This window comes from Camponotus floridanus, unplaced genomic scaffold (genome assembly GCF_003227725.1).
Source record: "Camponotus floridanus strain SB8 unplaced genomic scaffold, Cflo_v7.5 scaffold7, whole genome shotgun sequence".
NCBI lineage: Eukaryota > Metazoa > Arthropoda > Insecta > Hymenoptera > Formicidae > Camponotus > Camponotus floridanus.
Window position 1 is genome coordinate 1,778,311 of NW_020229838.1, and position 26,338 is coordinate 1,804,648.

At 38.8% G+C, this 26,338-nt stretch overlaps 1 protein-coding gene across 7 annotated transcripts in view; it reads right to left on the reverse strand.

The window, feature by feature from the left end:
- Positions 1-26,338, reverse strand: part of LOC105256683 (polypyrimidine tract-binding protein 1) — a 360,732-nt gene that overhangs the window by 36,312 nt on the left and 298,082 nt on the right. For all 7 annotated transcript variants that reach the window (XM_025413636.1, XM_025413633.1, XM_025413634.1 and 4 more), the window contains one exon: positions 18,586-18,774. In XM_025413636.1, the coding sequence (XP_025269421.1) occupies positions 18,586-18,774 (189 nt within the window). The remainder of the gene's footprint in view (positions 1-18,585; positions 18,775-26,338) is intronic.

The following is a 26,338-nucleotide window of genomic DNA, read 5'->3' on the forward strand; positions in this document are numbered from 1 at the left end:
TAATAGATTGTATTACTGTACGAGTGTATTGATAATAAAATAAACACATCATAAGTATGTATTGTATATATGTATATATGTATTATTTGTCAAAATCATTTGCAGTGTTTGTAATCATTCATATTTTACGGATAACAAATAATTTATTAAATAAGATAATAGTAATTATATATAATTTTGTATTTTAAATTATAATACACAAACGTAACTCTTTTATATTTATTTGTACAGAAAGTTCTTGTGTGCTTTTCAATGATGAAATGATTTGAAATTGAAGTGATTTAAAGAGAATACATTATGGAAAATCTTACGACTTCGATACGATGTATGATCCTTCTTCTTCGCACGATAAGAAACAGATCATGAAAATTCTGTCTCGGCTTGTCTGCTGAGCGTGATGAAGCGGAATGGAAAATGATTTCTTTGAAGTGAGAAGCAGAAAGCGAGCGTCGGAAAAAAAACGAAGAAAAATGCGGGAGGGCAAACGAAAATAGATGCAAGAGTATTAAAATCGGACGCATACTGAGCGTAAAAACGAGGAGACATTATACTTTGTAAGTGAGAGCCGTATAATGGACGATGGCGCTGCTGGATTATTAAAAGAAGCCGTGTCTTTCCGAGTCTCACCGAATGAAACATCCGGTACGTTCGGTCCTAATAATTGAATTGGCAGATTGCGGAAATTAAGTTGCAGCAAGAATCGCGCAATTTTTCTTTAACAATCAATTGATAATTATATATTAAAATAGAGTATATATATGTTTTATTTAAATTCCCTAATTGTTCATTATATTTTTTAATTTTATTTAAGGTTTAACATTTTATGATTTTACTTCAATATTTCACTACTTATTATGTTCTCTTCTTAAAAAGGATTTGAATAAGTATTTACTCACAGAATGCGAAACTTTTATAAGAAATAGAATCGTTAAAATATAATTTTCGGCGAATATCTTTTTCACAAAATTTCTCAATTACTTTAAGAGCGAAATCATGTTAAAAACATGACAAAGCATTGTCCGTTCTTCCTATCCTTGGCACGTGCGAAATGCGTTTGACGTACCGTCGCCGTTTTCATCAGCTGCCGCTGCCGGTAAAGCTGTCAAAGTGAACTTTAAGGGGTACGACGCGGCAGGGGCATTAGCATAAAATGCTAAAGAAACGCGCCACATTAGAATTTCGATGTAGATTAAAGCGCGACACCCGGCAAGGCTCCTAAATCTGACTTCGTAAAAATAACTTCTTTCCGAGCCTCGAGTATCCTAACGAAATTTCCAACGCGACAGGAAATCATCTTCGCTTCCTGATTCGCGCAGAATTGCTGAATAATTCGAGCAGCTCAGATATATAAGTAGTTTAAGCGTTAATTATTCAATTATTGCGAATAAAAATTCGTAATGTAAACACATGAACAATAGAAAATAAATATGAAGATAATCTTATGCCAATAAATCGTCCAGTTTTATTATTAATAAATCATATATTTAATAAATGATTATAAACGCAAGAACCTCAACTTTGATTCTGATGAATAAAATACGAATCGAAGACATAGAATTGCATCTCGATTATTGCAGCAAGCGCAACGATTGTTATTAGTTTTCATCGGAAGCCATTTCAAACAAATTTCAAACACAAGGTTGCTATGAACACACTTGGCTTCGATGTGGCATTTTTCACGAAGCGATATACAATATCTTTAATAAAGACGTTCAATGGAAGCAATTCAGAATAACCGATAAACAAGCAGAAGACAAATAGACTTGCGAGGAACCGAACAGACTTTATGTCGAAACGCAATCGCGGATATGCTACACTTAGAAGATGTTGCATTTAACCGCGCAAATATCTTGACCTAAAAAATACAGCACACTAAGAAGGAATATAAAAGCGAGAGATAAAACCAGGCTACAAAAAGCGTATAGTTCTTCAGCGGCGAATGATGATCGCAACAATTCGAAAGAAGTAACTCGAGTGCATGACGTAAAGTTCCACTTCGCGGGACGCTTCATAAACGCGAGAGCTTTTGATTCTGCGGCTTTTGATGTTTTTACATATGTTCGAACGGATCGAGATATTCAAAATGCGAGAAAAAACATTGATAACTAATGTTTTGCAATTTTAGACATTTTACAATTATTTAGAAAAAAAAAAATTTGCAATAATATTATAAGGCAGATAATCATAAATAAAAATTTAAATCATAAATAAAAATCTTGTACAATTTTGATATTTTTTACTCTTAAATTCTTCGCAGAAAAAAGGTGTGAATCATTTTAAAAATTGTTGGAATAAACAATTTCTCACATACTTAACGTCCGGATTAAATAAATAATTAATGACTAGTCTTTTTCTCGTTTCACCTTTCATGAAATTTACAAGTGTGTTTTTTACCTCGTTCCTTAATTATTCTTAACTTCATTTTGTTTTTAATTTTGATAAAAAGCGAGCTTTTACACATAATTCAGCATTTCGTTTCATCGTACATTCGTTTAATTGCAATGTAAAATAGATCGGGACGTCGTCGCGAACGGAAACTACGTCGACCGTATCTACTAATAATTTTACGAGCGATTTTATCGAAGTTCGCATCGCGCGCTCGCGGTTTAGTCGAGTTTCCGCACGGATTCGAAGCGGTTTCCGGAGTTGACGAGGTCTAAACCTGAAATGTTTCAGTTTCTAACTGTAAATGTACTGCAAATAATTCACAGAAAAACTCGAGATGCATCGACTAATTGCAATAAAAACAGATCAATTGAGATATAAACCAAAAGCATATTAAGAACAATTTAAATAATCGCGATTGAAAACGATTAAAATGTAGAGTTGCTCGAATATATCGTGCTTATATAAATATTCGCAGTAAATATGAGTCAACAGTTGGAATTATTTTAACATAAAACTAGAAGCACTTACGAAGTCGCAATCCATTTACCTGTATCGTCATGACGATACAGAACGGAATATTCGAGGACGTCGAGCTTTTTTAAAAAGGAAAGGATTAATAAAAGGAAAGGATTAATTTTAACATCCTGACATCGGGCGAAGAGAAGGGAAGGAGGCGAAAGTTTGCCAGCTGTTAATTAATTAGCCTGACAAACGTTAACCGACGGCTGCCCGTCCCATCGAATCTGCCGTAAGGGTGGCGTGCGGCCGGCCATTTTATCCGAGAATTAATCCTAAAAGTTGCGCACATCCCCTCGTCTCCTCCTCCCGCACTGCGTTTCTTCCCCCTTCGTCCCCTTCGTCTCCCCACCTCTCCCCCTTCCTTCGCGATGCCGGTTCCCCTCAATTAGCGGCCCATAAATTCTCATGCGTGCGAAACATAAATTCACGCGGACACTCTTCGCTCTCTTATTTCGCCTCCCTCCTCCTACATCTCCTACCTCTTTCCGAAGTAATTCTCGAGATCGCCTTTCCCGATGCAATCCTTTTTATCGGGACCATGCGTCTTCCGCGAGAGACACGCGATATATCGGGAGATTCCTGGGAATCCTATCAAAGCCGCCGCAAAAGAAATTTTCCGCCTACTCGAGCACGCTCTCACGAAATCTAATTTTTATTCGCCGCTTATCGGAGAATTAAACGTCATGTCGAAAATAACGGACGAGTAAAAGTCAGGGAGATCTATTCGGTGCTTTTATCGTTAGCGTGAGCACCGATGAATTTCGCATGCGGTGTCAACTAATTACGCCACGAAATAATATTCCGTCTCTCTTTCGTAATAAACTCCCTCGAATTGAGAATAAATCTCGAAACTTCTCAAAGATTTCACGTTATTTTCCACATTTTATTTTGTTACGCTCATCGACGTCGCTCCCGAAAATGTTACGTAAATTAACGAAATTATAGTCGTTATATCATCTTATTTTAGCAATGAGTCTAGACGACCAAGCTCCATGAATTTATATCAAAATGAGCAACATATGTTTACGTCCCTAAATATTTACTGATGTATATGATGTGTATATTAACCAGCTCTCTTAATTAAAATTACAATATTATGCTCATAATATTAGAATTATGGTATACTGAACCGTGTGCAAATTTTAAATTTCCATTATTCTTGCGTAAAATTAATTATATTTCGCAGAATTCGCGCTGTGTAAATAAGACTTATATAAATTATAAAATTATACATTAAATTGTGCGCAATAGTTACGAATGCAAATGAATGTATATTAAATGAATAAAATAATATTTTATTTCACATTTCGCTGACGTAAATGTAACGTAAGTGCATTGTAAATTACTTTCTCTGTATTTTTCGCTAAAACTGCGTCTTTTATCCAATAAAACGTCATCGTAACGAAGAAGGATAGACATTTCCGTTCCAGCAGATTTCGATGGAAAGACGAAAGGATCTACTCCTTCCCCACCGTTTAGAGAATACTTAACTACCGACTTAATTATACTGAATGTCGATAATAAAGTCACCATCTGTGAGCGGCCTGGGAGAGGCTTGATTAAAGCCGTCCTTTAAGCTCCCAAAGAAAGATCTTCAGAGGGGAGAGGGAAAGTTTTCCACCCGAAAACTACCATTCTCGTTCGAAACTCCCACCGTGAAATAATAATCCCAATTATTGTTATCGTAACTCGCACAATAGAAACCCGGAGAGAAGTAGCGGGCGGCTGCTGCTGCTGCTGCCTTTACGATACTTAGCAAAAGCTCAATAATATACAGAGCGTCTCAATCATAACACATTTTCTCTTAATTCTTATATAATTCGTGAACCATAAATGATTAAGAAAATTTCACCTTCGTTCTGTATTTTTTATATTTATTAGGCATATTTAAATGGCAAAAAAATTTCAAAAACATCGCGTATAAATTTAATTTAATCGTCATGTGATGATTCCGTTTATTTTTATTTTTTTTCTTCGATGTGTTTGTTTAAAACTGGCCACTGGGCATTTAAAAAATGGACTATTGAAATTAAATTATTTAAATTGTTTTGTTTAAATATTATTAATATATATAAAATATTATTTCCTTTAATTTGTTTTCAGTAAGAATAATAGATAGAAATACGTAAGAAATATTTAGGTTAAATATGATGATTTATAAAAATAACTATTAATATATTGTAATGAAACATGAAAAAAAGAAAATCAATTGCAGAAATGTAAATAATAAGAGAAAAATAGAATTTAAATTCATGAAAATATATGGTACTCGAATATGCTGCCCATATTAAAAACAAATAATGTTAAATCTATTTTTTAAAATCTCCATAACGAGAAATGTGCATATCTGAAAAACATTAATTTTTTCTGATTTATAAAATCTACTAAATATTTCAAATGAGATTTAATTAATATATATAAATAAATTATTATACTATATTAATCATTTATAATTCAATACGCAAGCACGAGAGAGAGAAAGAGAAAGAGAGAGAAATAAATATTTTTAGATCTTTTATTCTGCATATACTATATTCTTTTTTTTCTTCGATTTTATCAATAATTGAACGAGAACGAAACAACTCGCTTTTTCGCGCGAATGGGCTTTGCTCATATCGGGTTCTCACGTAAAGCAGAACAAAAAGAATTCCGACAAATGATAAAAAGCGTCTAGTGTTAGAATGTTTTGATCCGCAACATTGCGTGCGGTGGACATTCCGCTGCTGCAGGATTGTCACGGTAATCCAGATCGTTACCGTCACTATGCACTTGTCCCGAAGCCGCTTTCAAGGGGTAAAATAACTACTCCTAGGGGTAGTTTCTATCCCGCTTTGATAGCACGGCCTCGGAACTAACGATGAGTGCCGAGACTGAGAATATTACTATAACCTTCCATACTCGTTATCGCTGATCTTCCACCCACACTTCTCTCTCTCTCTCTCTCTCTTGCTTTCGCTCAACATCTTTCTCCCTAGCCAATCGCGGTAGGCTATCTCTCTGCATCTTTCTATAGGCCTTCGATAAAATCCGACGAGGCTGTTTTTTTTCGAGGCCGCCATCGCGGCCTCGCACCGGAAGTTGCGGCCGGAGAATCGTGTCGCAAAGCTTCACCGAGAGCACCATCGCGCGAAAAACCGCGAAAGCGTTAAAGTTTCGCACACGCTATCTCTCGCGAAGATCTGAAGCTTCGCGGATGTTCCTCAGGATCTCATCTCCTTCTCTCGCGGTCTATCGGGAAATTTACGAGCCGTTCTCCGTGCGGTATAATAAGCCAATCTGTTCGCACAAACGTGTCACGATCTGTATAAATCTTTTTGCCGAGCGAATCCTTCTTGTCTCTCCCTCGAGATTGAGATTTTTCGGTTTCGCGATTTCACAAGTTTGTCCGCGATTCGTTTTTGGATTTTTTGGATCCGACGTGCTGTCAGGTTTCCATTTCGTTGTCGCGTAAAAGTCGTTGCGACAAAAGTTTTAGCTGCTCTTCAGACTAAAATTTTTTTTTTTTTTTTAAACTTTAGTACTCGATCGAGAAACGTCACTTTCTCAGGCCGTGACAGGAGATATCAGCTATAAACAATACCATTCGGCAATTCTCATGATAAAATGATTGGTAGGTCAGTGTTAAAAAAAATGGTATTTCCAACTCTGAAAAGATGACGATTAACGACTGCGAAACGCTACTGTCTTTTTTTATGTCATCTCCTTCTTTTGAAAAGACTCGTATTGTCGAAACGATTTATTTGATCGGCGATACACTGTTCGTTTAATCGCATTGAATTTGAGTAACGACGCTCTTGGCTGAAGTTATTGAAAAAGAGACGGCAGTCTCAGGGATGATTAATACCGTTTTATTCCGGCTATTGTTACTTTTTTCTCGCATCCCCACTATTTAATTGCGTTCGACCCGCGACTCTGAATAAATTATATTCGCCCGAGAATTATTTGTTTCAAATGAGAATCACGACGAGAGAGAATTTCGAGAATACCGTCTGCTGTCTTTCTCATTGTCGAATTGCTCGAGAAAATAATAGTCTGAGAAAATATAAGAGGCTTCCGCGGACCGCAATATCACCGGGAGTTTTATAAAATCCATCTGAATTCTGTGACGCGGAGTTATACGCCATTCTATTAGATGGTAGAATTATTACGTGAACATTTTGACAATTTATTAATAATTGTTGGCGATGCCAAAAAATTCGATACTTGATTATTCTCTATTTTAAACAAGTTTTTCGTATATCAATAGCAAAGAGAGAGATTCCCTTAGCCCTCGCACGATTTCATTCTTCGAAAGACAAATAGCTAGGATTAAACATAAATATCTTTCTTCTATAATCTCTAATTAATATCGCCGACCGGATTACTCCGCGATACACTGTTTAACTTCATTCCGAGGGAATGCGAAATGATCCTTTTCGCGGTATAACGTGCACTTGAAGGCGAAACGAAGGAATTAAGAATTAATGCACGCTCGGGAGCGAGAAGCCGCCGGTGGATTGCCGGATAGAAGCCGCACGAATTGCCGAGAAACGTCTTGCGATTTCTTGACGAAACGAGCGAGGATAACACGCCGGAATACGGCTATCCGCAGGATATTCCGCGAACGTAACAGAGGAGGAAAGAGAGAAAAAGAAGGAAAGAGAAAGAGAGAGACATGGTTAAAAAACGAGAAGCGGCGCGATAAGAAAACTGCGCGGAAAGTGCTGCACGCTCGTTACACGAGCAACGCAAAAATTTTTCCTGAATAATTCATCGGCCAACGGTGATGGAATTTCTGCCGTATACGTGTGCAGAGATGCGGCGCGGAACCAATGTGTATATCACCGCTAATGGACAGTGAAAGACGCGAACTAAAAAGTAAGCGGATCTTATCAGCGATGATCGTTGACGCGATTAAAATTGACTGGCCGAAAATAAAGGGAGAACGATTAACTGCAGTATTTTATAATTTTTCCGAAAGATTCGAGATATTATTTTGGCTCTCTTGCATTAATCTTTCTCTCGTTATTTTTTTGTAAGATTTATAAATTATTATATATATTTAAAAAATATAAATTTCTACTTAAATTTCTATTCGAAAAATATATCATATAAAATCAAAAAATTAGATAATGTATATAAAATGCATTAATAGGCTTTTTTTACGATCGTTTCGATGTTCACTATAGCTTTGACGGCTTCCAAACGTCCATTTGGTGGATTCAATTCGCTTAAATTTTCACGATCCGATTGTCACGAGCAACGAATGAAGAAGCGCATCAAGCGGAAAAATTCGACAGTGCCCATGTGCGGTTCCGTCAAGCTAAATTCCTCCCGAACTTCATGTTCACGGCTCGATATATCCTCTTTCGCGCAGGCGGTGGCGGCTCCGTTAACGTCGCGCGTTGTTACGCGCGTAATTTTCGGTCGCGGTAGAATATTTGCCGGCCCCGTCGATGATACGGCCATCGATTTCAATCATACGCAAACCTGACACCATTTTCCTCACCCCCTTTCGAGCCAACATATTCCATTATACGTGCTCCGAGTTTTTCGACTCCGGCAGCAGCCTCACGCGTCTCGCTTTTTCGGGGTTTTCGTTTTTCTTCCTTTCTTTCCGCTTCTCTCTGTCCCGTCTTCTCTTCTCTCTCTTTCCTTCGTTTTTTTTTAATACTCGTACATACACCTCGCGAGCGAGGGATAAAGGCCGCGCATTCATTGGACGACATTATGAGCGGGATTCGCTGCTGTCAAAATGATTGAGTGGCCCACCCAGCCAGACGGACTCTTCTGCAGTCAGAATAATCAGTCTTCCCGGCTTGTAGCATCACCCCTTTTTCACTCTGTCGCACCCTCTCTCGTCGTTCTCCCAGAGTCTCCCTTGTGTCGTACTGGGAGTCAAGAATTGTCAAAGCTATTTTGCTCGTAATGTCGAACCAAATCAAAATCGAGCATCGCGTTCGCGTAGCACTTGGCGAGACTTTTCCTACAGAAAAAAGTATTCGCGATAAATTCCTGAAAAATCGTTTTCAGAGGGATATCTTTTCTTTAATTTCCTTCCCTCGATACGTCGCACAGTGTGTTTTCCTTATATATTTTCGTCCCCTCAAACTTTTATCTCGCTGCTGTTACATTTACATTCGATATATCCATTATACACAAGTTCCTCTGAAATTGCTTGCGATATTACTCAGAGATATTGTCGTACTCTTATATGTGGCACTCTTTTCTAAAACCATTCTATAAAACAGCAAGATAATTTATACCTGAAATATTCATACTAATGTCAAATTTTCGTTGAAAAGTCAAGGACGTGTCCCTCGTATTCCCAAGATATCTCTACTTTTTCATGTATGTCCCTATGTATGTCCACAGAGTGCGGGGGATTCTGTCAGGGGAAAAAGAAACGAATCGTCTATCTATCTTTGCGCACCCTCTTGCGCTCTCTTCGCTCTTGTATCAGTAAAAGCGCCAATAGACTCGCGTGTGCAGCTTTACGATATGCGTACAAAGTCGTCGATACCGTTATCGAAGAAGGTATACAAAGATTCCAAGAGGACACGGAGGAATGGTCTTGAGAGAAGACAGGGTGCGGCGACCTTTCAGATTTGTTGCGGAAAAGTATTCGATTTTTCTCGCCGTCTCTCGGCAAAGGGAGCTCTTTCGCGGCAACGGCGAGATGGTGAAATATGACGGGTGAGGACGAGAAAACGCGTCGAATGTGAAAAATGATGGATTAGACTGGCGTTGCTTATGCTTTAACACGCGACGAAAGAGGAATGAGGATTTTCTCTCGCCAACTCGCGTACGCGATTTGTCGTGCGATCTACATCGGTCGCTCTAATAAAAATTTCCCTCGTTTCTGAAAAAAAAATTCTGGGTAAACCTGTGAGATGCATTTTTTGAAATATTTAGCTTTTATCATCAAGTTTAATAATAGTAACAAAATATTTAGTAATAATTAGAAACATTTTCAAAAAATAGTTATAAATATTTTGCATTTAGTTAAATCTCAAGATTAAACTAAATTATTTCATCTTAATCACCTATACGTTTATAGTTAAAACTATTTCACCACAGCAGTTGATAACATTTATCAAGTTTGGATTATTATAATTAATTATAGTCACTTTTTTTCAGTGATATCATCTCTAAATTTCAACAATCGATTATAGAACACAAGCGACATTTCATCGGATATGGTCTAAATGGTGCAATGCCTATCGTGTACCTAATTATCGTGTCCACATGCTAATGCCGATAATTATCTCTGCGCGACGATTGCAATAACGTCCTAAATCAACAATTGTGATTATCTTGTTCCATCTATATTATTGCCGGGATGATTAATATTCTATCTTCAAATCAAATGCATTATGTATACGCCGCAGTTGTATTACAACGTCTGTGACGTCAGAGGCGAGAGGTAGGTAGGTCACTTTTTCTTGCGTTACATACGTTGAAATAAACGAGTTTGCCCGCATGCGCCATCGGTCGCGATAAAGTGTACTCGTAAAATGTGTCCCGCGAACTCCCCGGCTCCGGATCGTGAATTAATAAATAGACGCGAAAGTTAATCAACCGTCCCGCGCGCTGGCAAAGTTTACTTTTATCGAAAAATGTTACGGATTAAATTACACGGCTGTTTAGATTAAATTACAAAGTCCACTCTATTGAATTGCGGCATGTCGGAAAGTTTTTCCGCATACAGGTGAAAAGCTCATTTATTTCGACCGCTATATACCGTGAAAAAAAATTACACGCAATTTCTCGTCTCTGACGTGATAATGCAATACAGTCGCAGTGACTTGATCTAGGAGATAAAACACAGCAATATCGCCGAATCTAATTTGGTCGGGCGATTTTTATATATATATATATATATATATATATATATATATATAAAAAATGATAAGATTACCCGTTCATAATCTCATGCTGCCAAATTAATTTTATTTTTGACTTTGATAGATAAATTTTATTTTTTATATATCAATTAATATGATACGGAGTTTACGATACACCGATATCACCTCAAACAGCTCTCGCGTTGTACACACGGAGATAAAGATGCCGGTAATGTTGCGAGATATCTGCAGAAATTCCGTTCGTCCCAGCGAGATAGACATTCTCGGTCGGGCCGAAATTTCGCCCGAGGAGAAGAGGGGTCGACATTTTCTCTCGACGATAAAGCTCGCCCGTGCAGGTCGGGCAAGAGAAGAAGGGAGGATTCGGTAGCTCAAGGGTGCGTGGAGAGGACCTCGGCCTCTGTAACGCGACGGTCTTCATGGCTTGCATATTTCAGAGCTCGATGCAGTGAATGTAGGTCTAACAATGGCACATTGTTATTCGGACCTGTCGCGGCTGCCAGCCAAAGTGGAGCAGGGTGGCTATGGATGAGGGGGAGAAGGAGCAGGGTTAAAAGGGATGGGTTGAGTTACCGGCCACGGGAATATAGGGGGAAGGCAGATAGAGAGAGAGAGAGAGAGAGAGAGAGAGAGAGAAGGGGAGAGAGAGAGAGAGAGAAGGGGAGAGAGAGAGAGAAAGAGAGAAGGGGAGAGAGAGAGAGAGAGAACTCGAAGGATGGCTACGCGGGCAAGATGGCGTAATATTTTTAATGGAGGGTGTCTCGGGTGATCTACGGCGCGCCGCATTGTTTCTGTGAGACGCCCCGTGTACATTGTATCTCCCTCGTTTTTCCCAACCCTCTTTTCTCACCTGCCTCCTTCCGTCCGCCTTACCCTTTCTTTTCATTCTTGTCACTCGTGGTATCCCGAAAAATCCGACAAAAATACATCTACGATGATCGAGTTATTAAAATATACGAAATACATGTCGAAATATACACATACATAATGCAGATGCTATCGAAATAATGAAGAACAAATCGCAACTTTCAATGACTTCTTTTAACAAACAGCGAATTCTCTTCGCAAAATTTGTAACCGCAATAAGTCGAGCGCAAAGTAAAATGATTCCTATAAAAACAGAATCAGTGATATAAAGAAACGCAGATCTACAATGCGAAGCCAACAATCGCAATGACGGGTTTGTGTATCGCACAATTGCAAATTATGCTACTCTACCCCCGTATATACTAGCGGAGAAAAAAAAGAACGGGAGGAAATCCATTGCCAGAGTTTCCCTCCAGCAAGATTATATATATATACGCGCGATCACTTTTCCGGCTTTAACGCCCGCTTTTATGTTGCTCACAATTACCCCGCTGGAAGGCATTAGCTCGTAAACAATGGCCGCGCGGCGAACAGATTAATAATCCTTGTCAAGATTAAGCTGCTACGTATTATTTAAGTCTTTAATTGAACGTGTTAGGCGCCATTTTAACGGCGCCTAATCGTCAAGAGTATTGTCAAAAAATTATAAATTCTCCGTCCAATATTAAAATTGCCGTCTAGGAAATTATTCCCGTTGTACCATCTTCCTCATCAATTCTTCATTTTACTCGTACTACACGCAGTAACTTTTTCATGCACCCTATATGTCCTTCATACATACGTGTGCATACGCGCGTTCGCGGTTCCCTTGCATTTTTATCGCCCCCGCAGCTCGCTGAAAATCGAATATTCAGTTTTACTTTTTCCACCCTTGGAGCTCTGTTTTTCCAGTTTGTCACTGCATTACTTTGCATCCTGACTACATATTGCTTTTTCTGTTCAGAAATCGCCATCTCCTTTCCTCCCTCACCGGTTCGATAACATCCACTACGTGCGCGGAAGTGTACCGACGATAACCCTGTGCCCGACGAATAAAAAGCAACGATATTGGGACTTCGGCCAAACGCGTCGCTTAACGGACACGTTTACTCCGCGGTAACGCTGATTTATTCATGATCACCACGTTTATCGCCGGTAAACGTCGGCGAAAAATGTTAATGTTGACACGGGATTAATCGCGGAAAATTCACGTAGGCGACCTGCTCTTTTTTTTCTCATTTATACACACGTACTCTCCAGGACAAAAATCCGAAATCATTCATCGTATGAAAATTCATATTTATTTTATCGAACGAATATTCATGCCCTTTCGAAACAGATACAGAAATGATATTACGTAAAAAAGTCCCCTCGAAAAACTCGCATCGTATACATCGTGTAACGTGCATATATGTACAATTAAGACTACGTATATGCACCTAAGATTTACTTAAGGCCTAGATCTACAGCCCTGATCTCCCGCGATGCCGTTCCTTCTTTCTTTTTGCCGGCGGAAAGTTTTCGCCGAGAGAACGGAAAAAAAAGTCGCACCCCTCGCAACCCGCTCGCCGGTGGTGTAAAGCAGAATTATGTCGTGCCGTTATAGCGCGGGACACGAGGCTGCCTTTTACGGGGGCTTCCTGCCGAGAGGCGAGTTTTAGTTGGAAAGCAAGCGAGCGAGCGATTACTAAAGGCTACCGAAAGTTTTTCTCGTCGGAAAAACCATTAACCGCCTTCCCTTTCTCGCATAGGCAAGGGCGACACACTTCTGTTGTCGGCTTTGTTACGGCCACTCCGAGCGGAATCTGTTTTAAGGTATTAGGGTAGCGAGAGTATCCTCCCGTCTCTCCTTTTCTTCCATGCTTTCTAGCCGCAGGGGTGATAAAAATTTTTCGCGCGCGTGGCCTATCGCGACGAACTTTTCCGGCGGATTTTCACGCCACGGTTTTTTCCATGGTTGATGAAGACGGAAAAGCTCGGGAAACAACATTTTCGAGCTTGGCTATTCGTTATTATTGCACGCGTGTCAAAAACAAAAGATACACACACGAGTTATTTTGATACTATGAAAAATCAATTCTAAATATTTTAAAAATACTCGGAATAAGTGATGTGTATTAATTTTTCAACTGCGAAATATTTTGTTGATTTTTCGAAAGTAGTAAAGCAAATCTCGAAATAAAGATTGACACTTTTCGCGATTTTATTTCAAAAATTTAATTAAATCTAAATTATAATAAAGTAAAGATTAATTTTTAATTCCATATTTCATAGAGATTTTTTTAACTCGAAAATTTCAGAAATTAACTTGCATCCGAAAGCTTTGTAATATGACTGGTACATTTGATGCAAAATAACATGTAAAGATGCAGAATAAATACCAATTAGCGTAGAGATAAAGTTACAATGTAAAATATAGGTTTATATGTTGTGTGCTTGTTCCAATTAAAAACTCCCGAATGCTTTTTATATTTTTGGAGAACTAACATCGTATATATCGTATAAATAATATCTAATTAAATGTATCGTAAATAAATGTAATAAACTGCAGGTTAAAAACGTCACGATTTGATCCGACAAAAATATGTCTCAATTTCCTCAAAAATAGAAATGAACTTGTTTTTTTTTTAATTTGTAAGATTCTTCACGACTACTTTTCCTCCTTTCTTTTACTTATAAATATAATATATATAGATGTATTAATATAAAATGCTCCGTTAGCTGCCAAGGTATTTGTGCGTGCGTCCAAATTAAATCCCGTCTCGAGTACAAAAGTGAAATCATTTAAACGAGAATAACGGCAATAAAAGCAACCATGTGAAAGCGTACAGTCGGAAATATCTAAATTAATCCAAATTAACTAAATAAAAGAGAAGGAGAGGAGGACGTTACGCTGCAGCGAGAAGCCACGTAAAAATATATCTTAATTCCGGGCACGGGTTTCCGGATTGCAACAGAAAACTCTTCGAACTCGAGGAAACTAGAAAAAAGTACGGGAGAGTTGAACCCGACGATGCCGTTAAAATTTTTCCGTCAAAAAGATCTATTTGGATATATATAAGTGTAAAATAAATTATCTAAATAAAAAATTATATAAATAAAAAATATAAAAAATATAAAAAATAAATAAAAAATACAAATATATTAAAATAAATTATATATGTAATAACAATGCTTACATATATACTTTGCATTAACAGTTGCCATTTTTTTTTGTCTGAAAAATTAATTTTTTTTATGTAAAAATGTACCACAAGCGATGTAGAATTTAATCTTTACATATGTGTATATTATTATTAAAACGTATCTTCAATTTCGTCATATAATTTCAGTAATTTCTAGGAATTAAAATGTATATATCGATATTATTTCAATCATGTTATTATATATATTTTAAGCGCGCGTAATTAAAAACGTCTGATTACTCCCAGCGTCTATTTTAATGATTTAGTCTAATTTTAATTAGATCCATCTTGATAATAATTCATTTTTGGGTCCCACTTATACATTGTAACGTCTCCCCTCGTTTATAACTCATTATCCGAAAAATATCTATCTTTATCTCGTCCATTCTCCTGCTGTAAACACCGTGGCTACGTGTTCCGGAGTCGGTTAAGCTGAGCTCTAAATTAATTACTAAACAATGCCAGGCTGCCGTGGCGCGCGGTTTCTTTATTAAATGAGTTCGCTGGTCGAGCGTTTACTTAACTGACACATTACTCCCAGGGGAAAGGCGAGGAGACGATTGCATTAACTTCGTGTGCCATAAATATATTCGCTTTTTCGGGCTCTTTCACCAAGAATTCGAATTTTCCTCATTTTCGCGGCCTCACCGATTTATTTTCCGCCCGATCCAAATATAATTCTATTATTATATCTTGAGTAATCGATATCACGCGAGAAGCTTTTTGGGGACGCTTATGTAATCAACAAGAAAAAGCAAGATTCAAATTTTCATATACAAAGAAAAACAGAAATTAAAATAAAGAGGAAACACAAACGGAAAGCAAGTTGAAAATGTTAGACTATTGAGAACTTTATCAGATTTAAATTGCATAAATCTCGTTAACTTACATAAAGACGCTGCTCCGGCACGACTCGCATAAATCAGACATCCTTCATCGGAGAGATGCGCGACGATATTTTAATCGCGAGTAAAAGGTGCGGCTGACATCGTCGCGGATTTGTGTATGTTTCCTCGTTCATGTAAAATTGATTTCTTTTCTCCGAGGAGCGAGTCCTCGGGAGGAGAGCACATCGCTTAGATGCGCGACATTCGTCTTGCGTTCGGCCCGCAAAATTTCCGGCATCATCGTCGCCCACGTCGCGAACTGTACGAGCGATGCATCGCCGAGGCTTTCACGGCGATTGCTTTTTCGGCATCGTTTGTCAGCCCGGACGCACGGTGAGAAATCATTCGAGCATAGAGGGAACGAACTCGCCGAGAAACTGAAAATCTTCCTCCGTCAGCCATCTTTGAGTCTACCTCATAGAAATGCCATTGCACTCACGAGGAAAAGGATAATTTGCAAGGATAATTTTAATGTCGCTTTCGCACGAGTGATTCAATTTAATTAATACAAGCTTCTGTAGTTAGCAATTATTAACGAATAAAATATTTCAAGTTAAAAGTGATATTAAAATTGCACAAAAATAGATTATGGGTAAAATTATAGTTTGATAAAATATCTTCAGGTATGTATTTTTTATGAATTGTAACTTTCCGCTTAACCAAGAAACGAAAAACAGATATTAAATTTATGTGCAAGATTAAAATTCAAGAGTTTGAGAGCTTCTATTCTTGAATAAATTACCAATATAGAAATAATATTTTTTCCACACGTTGAAATATCTATCCGATTTTATCTCGAGAAAAATTTACTATCATAATTAAAAAGTTTCACGTTATTTCGATAGTCTTATCTTTTAATATTATTTCGACAACACTTAAAGGAATATGTACAAATATAAGAATATCTAGAGATATACACAAATTGTGAGAGAAATTAATTTCCAACGTAACTCGTGCAATTGATTTTCTTTTATTAAATATTTAAATTGAAGCTAAATCGACGAATCATTTAATATTGAGAGAATGAGCAAGCAACGGCAAATTAAATTTAGCAAATATACTTAAATGCTTCAACGCGTTTAAAGTGAATATTATCTCGGGTAAAATTTATTTTCAGATGTATTTAATGTGGAGAGATCTTGAAAATAAACGATACAAATTAAATTTCTTTCACCAAGAAAGTTGGAAACAATTTCAAACTCTCGCCGGAAATAAAATCTTGCCCGCGCATGAAACAAGTATATATCGTAAAAACTATACGTGGAAAAAAACTATTTTAAATTCTTTCTATTCCGCTTGTTTTACGATAGCATCCGCTCTTAACGAAACGACGTCGCGACACGCATGTGCAGGGGATAACGTGAGACTTGCGTGCGGGAATTTTCTACGGGGAGTTGCGAATTTTCTCGACGAAATCGTGGCGCGTCATGCGGTTCCATAAACCCTGTAGATTGTGAAGTTTCCACGGTCACGTGTGCGAAAACTTTCCGCGTGTCAAGAAAGAACATCGACGACGACGCACGTCGCCGTGTGCCATTTACTCCCTTATTTATTATTTTTCGTGCAGATCCCCGCCGATACACACGCGAAACTTTCCCGGTGGATTCCCCGTGGAATCGGTGTCCGTTTCCACTGCGAAGTTACGTCCCCCGAGAACCGACAGTTTGGTAAGTCGGGGGACAGGGGAGATGAATCGACACGCGGTGGCATCGAAAAACTTACGAAATTACGACGTCGGCGGGGATGGTTAATGATAATATCGCTCGATTCTCTCGCGAGGAGACAATGACGCGTGTGCTGGATATAGGAATGGAAACGCTTCAGACATACAAAGCGATGTTGAACGAAATTACTTGATGAAAGCCGTTTAAGAGGGAGGGAAAGATATCGCGATGATGCGAGGGCAATAACGCTTTTTCACTCAACGCCCCGCGCGTTGCTCCGATCGAATTCCGTTAATTGATTCGCCGGCGAATTAGCATGCTAATTAATTCGTCGACAAATTTCATTGGAATCGACCGCACGGCTACGAATTGCGTAGCGAATTAACTAGTTCCAATGATGACCGACGGCGCACGATGACACGCGCAAGTTTCGAGTGGTATGCGTGACAGACGGTGAACGTCAAGTGAGGACAAGGAGGAAGAAGGGGTGGAGTGGCTGGAGGGGTACGTAGCCGGGATGCACTGCCGGCGCTCACGCCCAAGGGATCGTTCATAAATTATGGACACATTAATTATAACGGAGTTTGCGGACGCGAATGTGTGTTTAGATTGACTTGACGGCGAAATGGCCGTCGCATTTCTCCCCCCCCCCCCCCCGGTTATGTCTCTCTTTCCCTCACATTGTCGCGTCGTGCGTCGAATGTTGCCTCGATAGTTGGGCAAGGATATGTGTAAGGGACCTGCGGCTTAATTAACTAGCCTGCATAAATAACACGTTACCGAAGCGCGGTTAGATTCGCCGATCTACGCCCGACCGACGCAGTTAACATCCATTGTACCGGGACCGACACGAATCCCTGTCTCACGCTTGCCACTTTCGGTCAACGCCTCGAGGCATCGAAATCACTATCGTTGACGTAACATACGTGGCGATATAGTATATACTCTCGCATAGTGTCTCTCCTCTTGAGAACGTAAAGATGTTTGTATCGTTATTAAAACATCAATATTATTTAGACGAAATCATTTCAAAGATAATTTTGACGTAACTGTTTAGCAATTTTTCAGATTTCGAAATATTTTTATACATATATGCCGTACGCGAGAAAAAGAGGAAGAAAGCGAGCGTGCGTTAGAGAAAGGTTGAAAGTTAGTCGAGCGAGCGTAGTTTTCATGCAGCTGCACCCAACCCTCTCCCCCCGAGGTTAGTGAAGCGAGAAAGAAGTGAAGCAAGAAGTATGACACAGACCTCAGAAGTGTTGGCGACATCATTTGTTGGGCTACTGACCGCGTTGTTAGAGTGCGTTTGATCCGTCTTGAGTTCACGGTGATTGCTGAACTGCACGTAGACCGCTCTGCCTCTGAGCTGGGCTATACCGGAAGCGTAATAGGTCACCATGGTCGCTGCAGCATTCTCGTCCGCCATTTCCAGAAATGCCTGCGGCAAACGAAAAAAATCATGTCAGTCATGGCGATATGTAAATGTTCAACAAATTAGATCGTATGCTCGAATATTGAGGTGCATATTTCTTTTCCAATGTACACATGTCTTGTAATAAATTTATTAATTCCGATTGCTTTTCCCTCGCTGATTTTGTTTTCGACAGCAAAAAATATCTAATATAGTAATCATATTTAATTCGAGATATATTCATAATTATGTTTGTGATTTAAAATCAACCATCAGCATTCGTAGAGTGAAAGATACATGAATATTTATTTCGGTCTCATCAAAATATTCTTTAATATTTATCGCTTTTATTATTTAATCCCGTTGAACAAAATCTCATGCACGATTCCAGATAAAATGAAACATGTTCAAATTTGTATACTTGAACCTAATTTGGTAGAGTTATACATATGTGTCGAGATTCTTTTCTGTGATTTATGCACGCAAGAGTAAAATACATACACGAAGAAGGGAGCGGAAAGCATTTTTATATTTACCTCGAAATACAAGTCGTAATGGAATATCTGAAACTCTCGTGTACGAATAGTAAACACATTCGGCGAAATTCAAGGGAGAGACAAATACTTATACGCGCAAGAATTTCGTTTTAATTACATTGCGTCGCGCTGATGTAGAAATTGCAATCGGCTTTAGGAAAAAAATTGTATACATTTTTATTTAAATATTATCTGAAATATATGCATTCGCTTCCTTTAAAATATATTTTTAAAGAGCAATTTTTTTACATCGTCTAGCTATATTACGTATCGCATTAATTTATATTGTAACTTCATCAGAAGTAAAAGTAAACCGTAGTTAGAAAAAGAAAAACGTTCTTCTCTATGTCTCTTTTAAAACCTCGAGTAGATTTCGTTTAAATTTCCTTTTTCCTTTGAGTTTTCATAAAATTAATAATCCCGTATCTCTCTAAACGTTCTCGCGAGCAGCTCGCCGTAAAGGAAAATTCCCCGAAGACTCGAGTCGCCAAGTCGTATCCGCGACAGTCAAGTGGTACGTTTATCGAGGAAACTTAATAAAAAGCATTACACCGTCCCCCGAGCGGGTGCGCGTTCTATTATCGCGGTCGACGAAAAGAGAGTAAGTTAAATGCACCAAAAGAATGAGGAAAAAGCATTTCGTTGAGGCAGAAATCGAACCGGATGTAGAGAAAATTGATTTGGCCGGAAAGGGGGAAGAGAGAGGAAGCACCGAAGAAAAAAAAAATTAATAAAACGTCGCGCGTAATCGTCTCGAAGAGGTTTCGCGATAACGGCATTTTCAAGCTCTCGTAATCTATAAATGACGGATAAGCAAAGGGGAAGAAAAAAGCAGAGGACAGGCGAGAGAGAGAGAGAGAGAGAGAGAGAGAGAGAGAGAGAGAGAGAGAACGTGAAGAATGTTTATGTACGGATCGCGAATTGTATATTTTCGCCGCATCGTCGAGCGATGAGACTTCCGTCTCTCTCATCTTTCCTCATTGCTCCTTCCTTCTCCTTCCTTCCGACTTCCTTTTCCTCGAGATCCATTTTCAATTCAATATCAATGCATTCGCTCGTTTCTGTCACGCTTTCGTGCGTTTTTCTCCTTCTTCCGTACTCGCCTTTTCATGTCGATATCGATATTACTTAAAGCCTCATCGTGTCCCCACCGTCTTGGAGATGAGAGACGCGGTTGGTATTGAAAATGCGAATGATAGTTTCTTATATACAAAAGCGTCAGTCTCTTTCATTATTCGATTGTGAACAACTTGGCGAGTCAGCTGGATTTGTCGTTATTGTACTATACGCAAGTCGAGCACTGCGAAAATGACGTAAGGCGCATTTTATTTTAAGGCGCTTCTATTTGTCTCACATGACAACTTTCTTAAAATTTTAGAATATCGAGGAATTGCAATTTTATGCAAATAAGGTATCTCCGTATTATCTTCATTCGCAGACTTGTAACGAATTTTCCGCGTTGAATAATATTATCGTGAGCGCTTTATATATTATTGATTGGATAGTATGTGATATTTAATTCACTTGCATTTATTATATTGCATTTCCTTGCAATATTTAATTCACTTATATTCTACATTGGCTGCGTTTAAGTTGCTTTTACATATATTCTAGTTAATAAACGAAGATTAGTAAAGGAGTGAGAACAAAGAGACGTAACAATTTGTGCCGCATCTAAGGAAAATTACGAGATTTAAAATGCCGTAAAATAACGTGAATATTGCGTTATGCAAACATGAGCAAATATGATACCAGTGATAATTTCGAATTTCACGTAAAGAGAGAAATTAGATTAAACTTAAAATGAAAATTAGTATAAAATACTCAGGAAAAGTTCATGATACACATTATATCGCATTGTGAGAGAGTCCTGTAATGTGTACAAGTTTCAAACATTCACCAGAGTCAGTCTTCGTCGCGAAATGAACCGAAACGACGAGAATTATTGTGACGTCACGCTAGTTGCATTATTTCGAATTTACTTCGTCGGCGCATTTTGGATTTGGACACGGGCACTTACGCTAATTACAGCACATGCAGCGGACAAATTAATTAATTGTAAACGCACAACTGAAACACCAAGCAAACAACGGCATTACTTTATGCGGTATTTGTATTTACTTCAACGAACTATCCTTTTTATCCTCGGACTATGATCCGCGGCTGATATAATCTTTCAATTAGTGAGAAAGCAATTTGTTAATGTGGCAGAGGCATGACTGTAATTCGCGATGCGTAAACAATATATATATACATATATATATATATATATATATATATATATATATCCGCAAACAAATTATCTTGACATATTTAACTCATTCGTTGTAGCACGTTTGAGAGTTAAAGGGGCTTTCTATGCATATGACAGCCACATCTTATGTGCACAAAGTGTAGAAATAAATGCAGTTTGCACATTGAATAATAGCATGTTTATATATAGTTTTATACGAGGTTGTATATATATACGAGTGTATATATATATATATATATATATATATATATAATGAACGATATATATATATATATATATTTAAGCGAAAAAATAATTAACTGAATCAGTACAATAATAAAACAAACATTTTAAAAATGCGAATAATATAAATATAAAATTGTTTTTTTTATAGAATGCAAAGTGTAATTTATTTAATGGCGCTCACCGTATTATTTATTTGTTTATATTATCCAGGAAAGTTATTTAAATGCGTGTAAATGCGATGTAGAGTGCAATCCCAAAACATTCAAATACTCTTTTTATAGCAGTTCATTTTGTATCACGAACCAACGATCCAATTTTTATTCATGTATTAGATATCGAAAATATTTGTGAAGCCATAAATGTTTGGAAAATATTGACAAAGCAACGAGATTCGGTATTGAAAACTCCATTGAGAAAAAAATAAAAATTCTCGCTAGTAAATTCAAGAGAGAAATAAGGCAAGTTCATCTCGTTCTCTCTCTCTCTCTCTCTCTCTCTCTCCCTTTCACATGACGTATAAAATTCGAACCTGATTATCGAAATTTTTCCAAATCGTTGTTGCAAAAATACGATGTCATTTTTTCATATTCGTCATGAATTGAATTCGTTGACGAGAATAAAAATAGAAATTTTAGGTATCAAATTCTAGATACATATATACGTGTGTATTGCGAAAATCCATGATATTGCATAACAAAAATGATTTCGTGTCGCTGAATTTGCCACGCGATAAAAATTCACGATTCACGATAATTTTCCGATGATTGTTAAATCAGTATTCGGAATGGAAACATTGCGGAAAAGGCCTCGAGAGAAGAGGCAAATGGTGATCGGAATGAGAGACGGCCAATGCAGGCGAAAAAAAATGTACGCAGTTCGTCAACGGAAATCGAGTTAGTAGGCGAACGATCATTTATTCGCATTTCGCACGTGAGATCGTCATTTCGCGCAGCGGCGACGCGGTTTGCGGGACTCATAGGACCGTAAATACGTATGTACGGTACGAACGAATGAACGAATGAACGGTTGGTGCAAGTGCGAATAATATCGCGGCTGGACCGAACCCGGATTTAACGGCGTTAACTCCGTTTCCCAGCGCTAATGACGCATAGAGTCGTGCAATTGGGTTTCCGTACGAATGGGACGAAAATCCTCCGCGCAGGATCCACTGAATCCAGGATCCACCCTTATGTCGCACGCGCGCGGTTAGTCGCTTTGACGATTAAACGCCTGCGATTTTCGGCACAATGATTCATTCAGACGTCTAACGACGAATGCTCATTCGTCGCGCTCACGCAGCTGGATGGAGAACGAAAGAGAAACGATGTAACCGAGCGATAAGCCAGCCAGTCAAAGTGATTGATCGAGATAAAGAAGTGACATATTGGGATAAAAATATTGAACAAATTAATTTGAATTTTAATTAGTAAAATTTTTTCGCAGTTTTACACCAGCGCTTCAAAAATTTGAATTTAATGGCACAAATTCGTGTAAATAATTGTTGCCAGTTGTGTATAACGTTAAACGAGCGAGGGTGTCCTATTGCATGTGTAATGTATATGCATACAATATTTGTCCTATGATTCGTGAACGATTCCCAAACCCGTGTTTCTCGTTTTGCTCGACAGCACAACGGACACAGGGTCGGATAAAAGACCCTGTTGCAAAACTATAGGCAAATTCAGCGCGTCGATAATTATCGAGCAAGCGGTTACACCGTTACGGTCGTTCGCTGTATTTTACAAAGCACCGAAGCATGTACCGACAATTTTCTACACGTGGCTATACCTCTTTTATTTTTTCCCCGTTCAGTTCTCGCGCGCCGCACAAAACCTAAATGAGCGCATTCTTCGTTGACGGCCTCGCGTATACGTTTTCGGTGCCGGACGTTCCGCGTTGTTTGCCATTTTATCGTGACATTTCGAAAGCGTTTCGGATTTCATAGACTATTCGGGAAACGTTTTCCCCCCACGGGCCATTCGTAATTATTCACCTCGCGCCTCGCGTCACGCGCTGCACTTGATTATGATCGAGGGTGTTACACTTTTTCGCGAGTGACGGATTTCGAGTCTATTAAATAAATACAATTCGTTACGCGCCAACATTGGCGTTATTTCCGCTCTTTCATCTACGTCAATCCATCTTGATTCAAGACCAGCCATCGTGCTTTACTTACTAGTTTACTTAATATTTATTTCAATATTTTAGGCATGTATTTATATATATATCTGTATTTTAATTTTAGGATCAAGAGAGAATATCTAGAATTTTGTTGTTCCTTCTTATTCATAAAGATGCTAATGTTATCAAATTTTTTCACCGATAAAGAACGCGTTTTCAGTATTATCCTTTGACAATCTTGTTATAATTGTAATCTTCAAATGTAATCTTGATATAATTAATTAAAGATTACATTTGAATTATTTTATTTAATCTTTAAACGTACGATATGGATAACTCTTTTTTTCACTCCCGTTTCACTCTTCATCAAGATCGAATTAGATCGACAATCCCAGGACAAACACGTTTCGTCGCGCGGTGACATATGGTATCTAGGCTCCCCTTTTCGTGTCCTCCGCTTCGAGCCAGCTTTCCCCCGATCCTCGTCTTTTGTGATCCCGGATTATCCGCGACAGTCCTCCTCTGGCCACGAGCTTCTTAACATTTCGCCGTCGAGGAATCGCGGTGCTCGTCTCGATGTCAGCCATAAAAGACATTATTGAATCGAATACTCGTAGTCCGCTATAAATATGTCACCTCCCAGTATATTTCACGAACGCGTATGCGTTCTGCATGTGTGTGTGTGTGTGTAAAAAAATATAGATAGATACATTTGCGTGTTGTAGGAAGATCCCGATATGGCATCCGAAGTTTCGATGTCAATCGAAAAAAAAAGGGTCGTTTACACCCTCGTTTAAAAATCGACCCTAAGAAAAAGTCACCCTTGTGCGTTCTCTTTTCGTCTTTCAGCTCTTTTCGTCATTCACAACTTCGCCTGTCAAGCTCCGCCGAAATTTATTCGCATCCAATAAATAAGTTCGTTCAAGTTCGCGAATTCCCGCGAGTCCTACTTTTTTAGCGGCACGTCTCATATTTCGGAGACTTTCGGAGAAGGAATATATAGTTTCTTGAAAAATCCGATAATCATACTTTTCGGCAACCACAGAGATTACTGTCATTCAGTTTCTCCCTATCATATTTTCATAGAAAATATATACGTAGAAGATGGAGAGAGAGAGAGAGAAAAATATGAAATTGACAAATAGATACCCGAGATAATTGCATTTAATTTCATCATTTATTGACCATTTATCTAGTTTGTGATGTATGTGAGTTGATACTCATAATATTTAAAATAAAAACATGGCAAAGAAAATACCTAATCGAATTTTCACTCGAAAAAGATCTATTATTCAAATTTGTGGCCGAAAAAGATGAGTTATATTACGATAGAAACAGAAACTGTCATTGGATTGTTATTATAACGGATAGAAATGGAAACTTTGTTACCACTGAGAGAGGAGAGAGGGAGAGAGTTAAGCGTTATAAGTCATCCGCTAAGTTTCGAGTAGCGAGTCTCGAGGTAAAGAGCGGCAGGGAAAAGGGTATATGCGATACGAAGATTGAGCGGGAGGAGAAGAGCGAGAAATAGAGGCTGCAGGATATACTCGAGCGGGGTGGGGAAAACCGAGTATAAGGAGTTATTTCTGATTTAAATAAACTCCGCTTCCTCCCTTCTCCTCTTCTCTCCTCTCGTCCCTCCAATCTCGTCTCCGTCAACGTTCCGACGGATTCGAACATTCCAGGGACTCGCACGATGCCCGGAGGTGGTTGGCTCCGAGCGTGGGGGGGGGGAGAGAGAGGTACTCGAGGGATGGAGAACATGAATGTAATTTATCTGCGCTCTAAGGTACGCGAAACGGATCTTCCTTCGGCTGAAACTACGTTTCAACTCATCCACCGTCTCCCTTTATCCCTTCCCCCTCTTGTTTAAGAAAGAAGGGAGAGAAAGAGAGGGAAAGAAACGGATCAACTCGGAGCCTACGAGGAAGGGCGAAAGGAGAGTGATTGTTAAAGTACGCCGCTTCGGTGAATCAAAGAAATATTATATCATTAATACAGACCCCAGGGTGCAATGGGGCCATTGGGGATCTACGTGGAGCGCGCCCTTCCTCATCCCTTTTGTCGATTTTCCAACCATCCGGAGAAACGAACCTACCCTCTTTGTCCTTTACGCGAAAGCTTCCCGTTCCTTTCCTCGTCTAACTCCCTCCTCGTTCCATTCCCTCGCACCTGTCTCCCTCCCTCCTCCGAGCCTTTCAGCCAGGGGTACCTTAGGAATATATATCTTGATAATTTGACGCGCCTTATATACCGGGCGTAACTATTGTTTACGGCTTATAGGTTTGTTGGGATCGCGAGCGCGAACGGCTAAGTAAAGAATGCACGGTCGCGAGAGCGCGTGCGTGAAATTTTTACGATTCTTTCGACACGGCCGCCGCCACCTCCGCCGTGTATCCGACCGATTTTTATGGCACCCCCTCCCTCCCTTCCCATAAAAATATGCGTCCGGCGT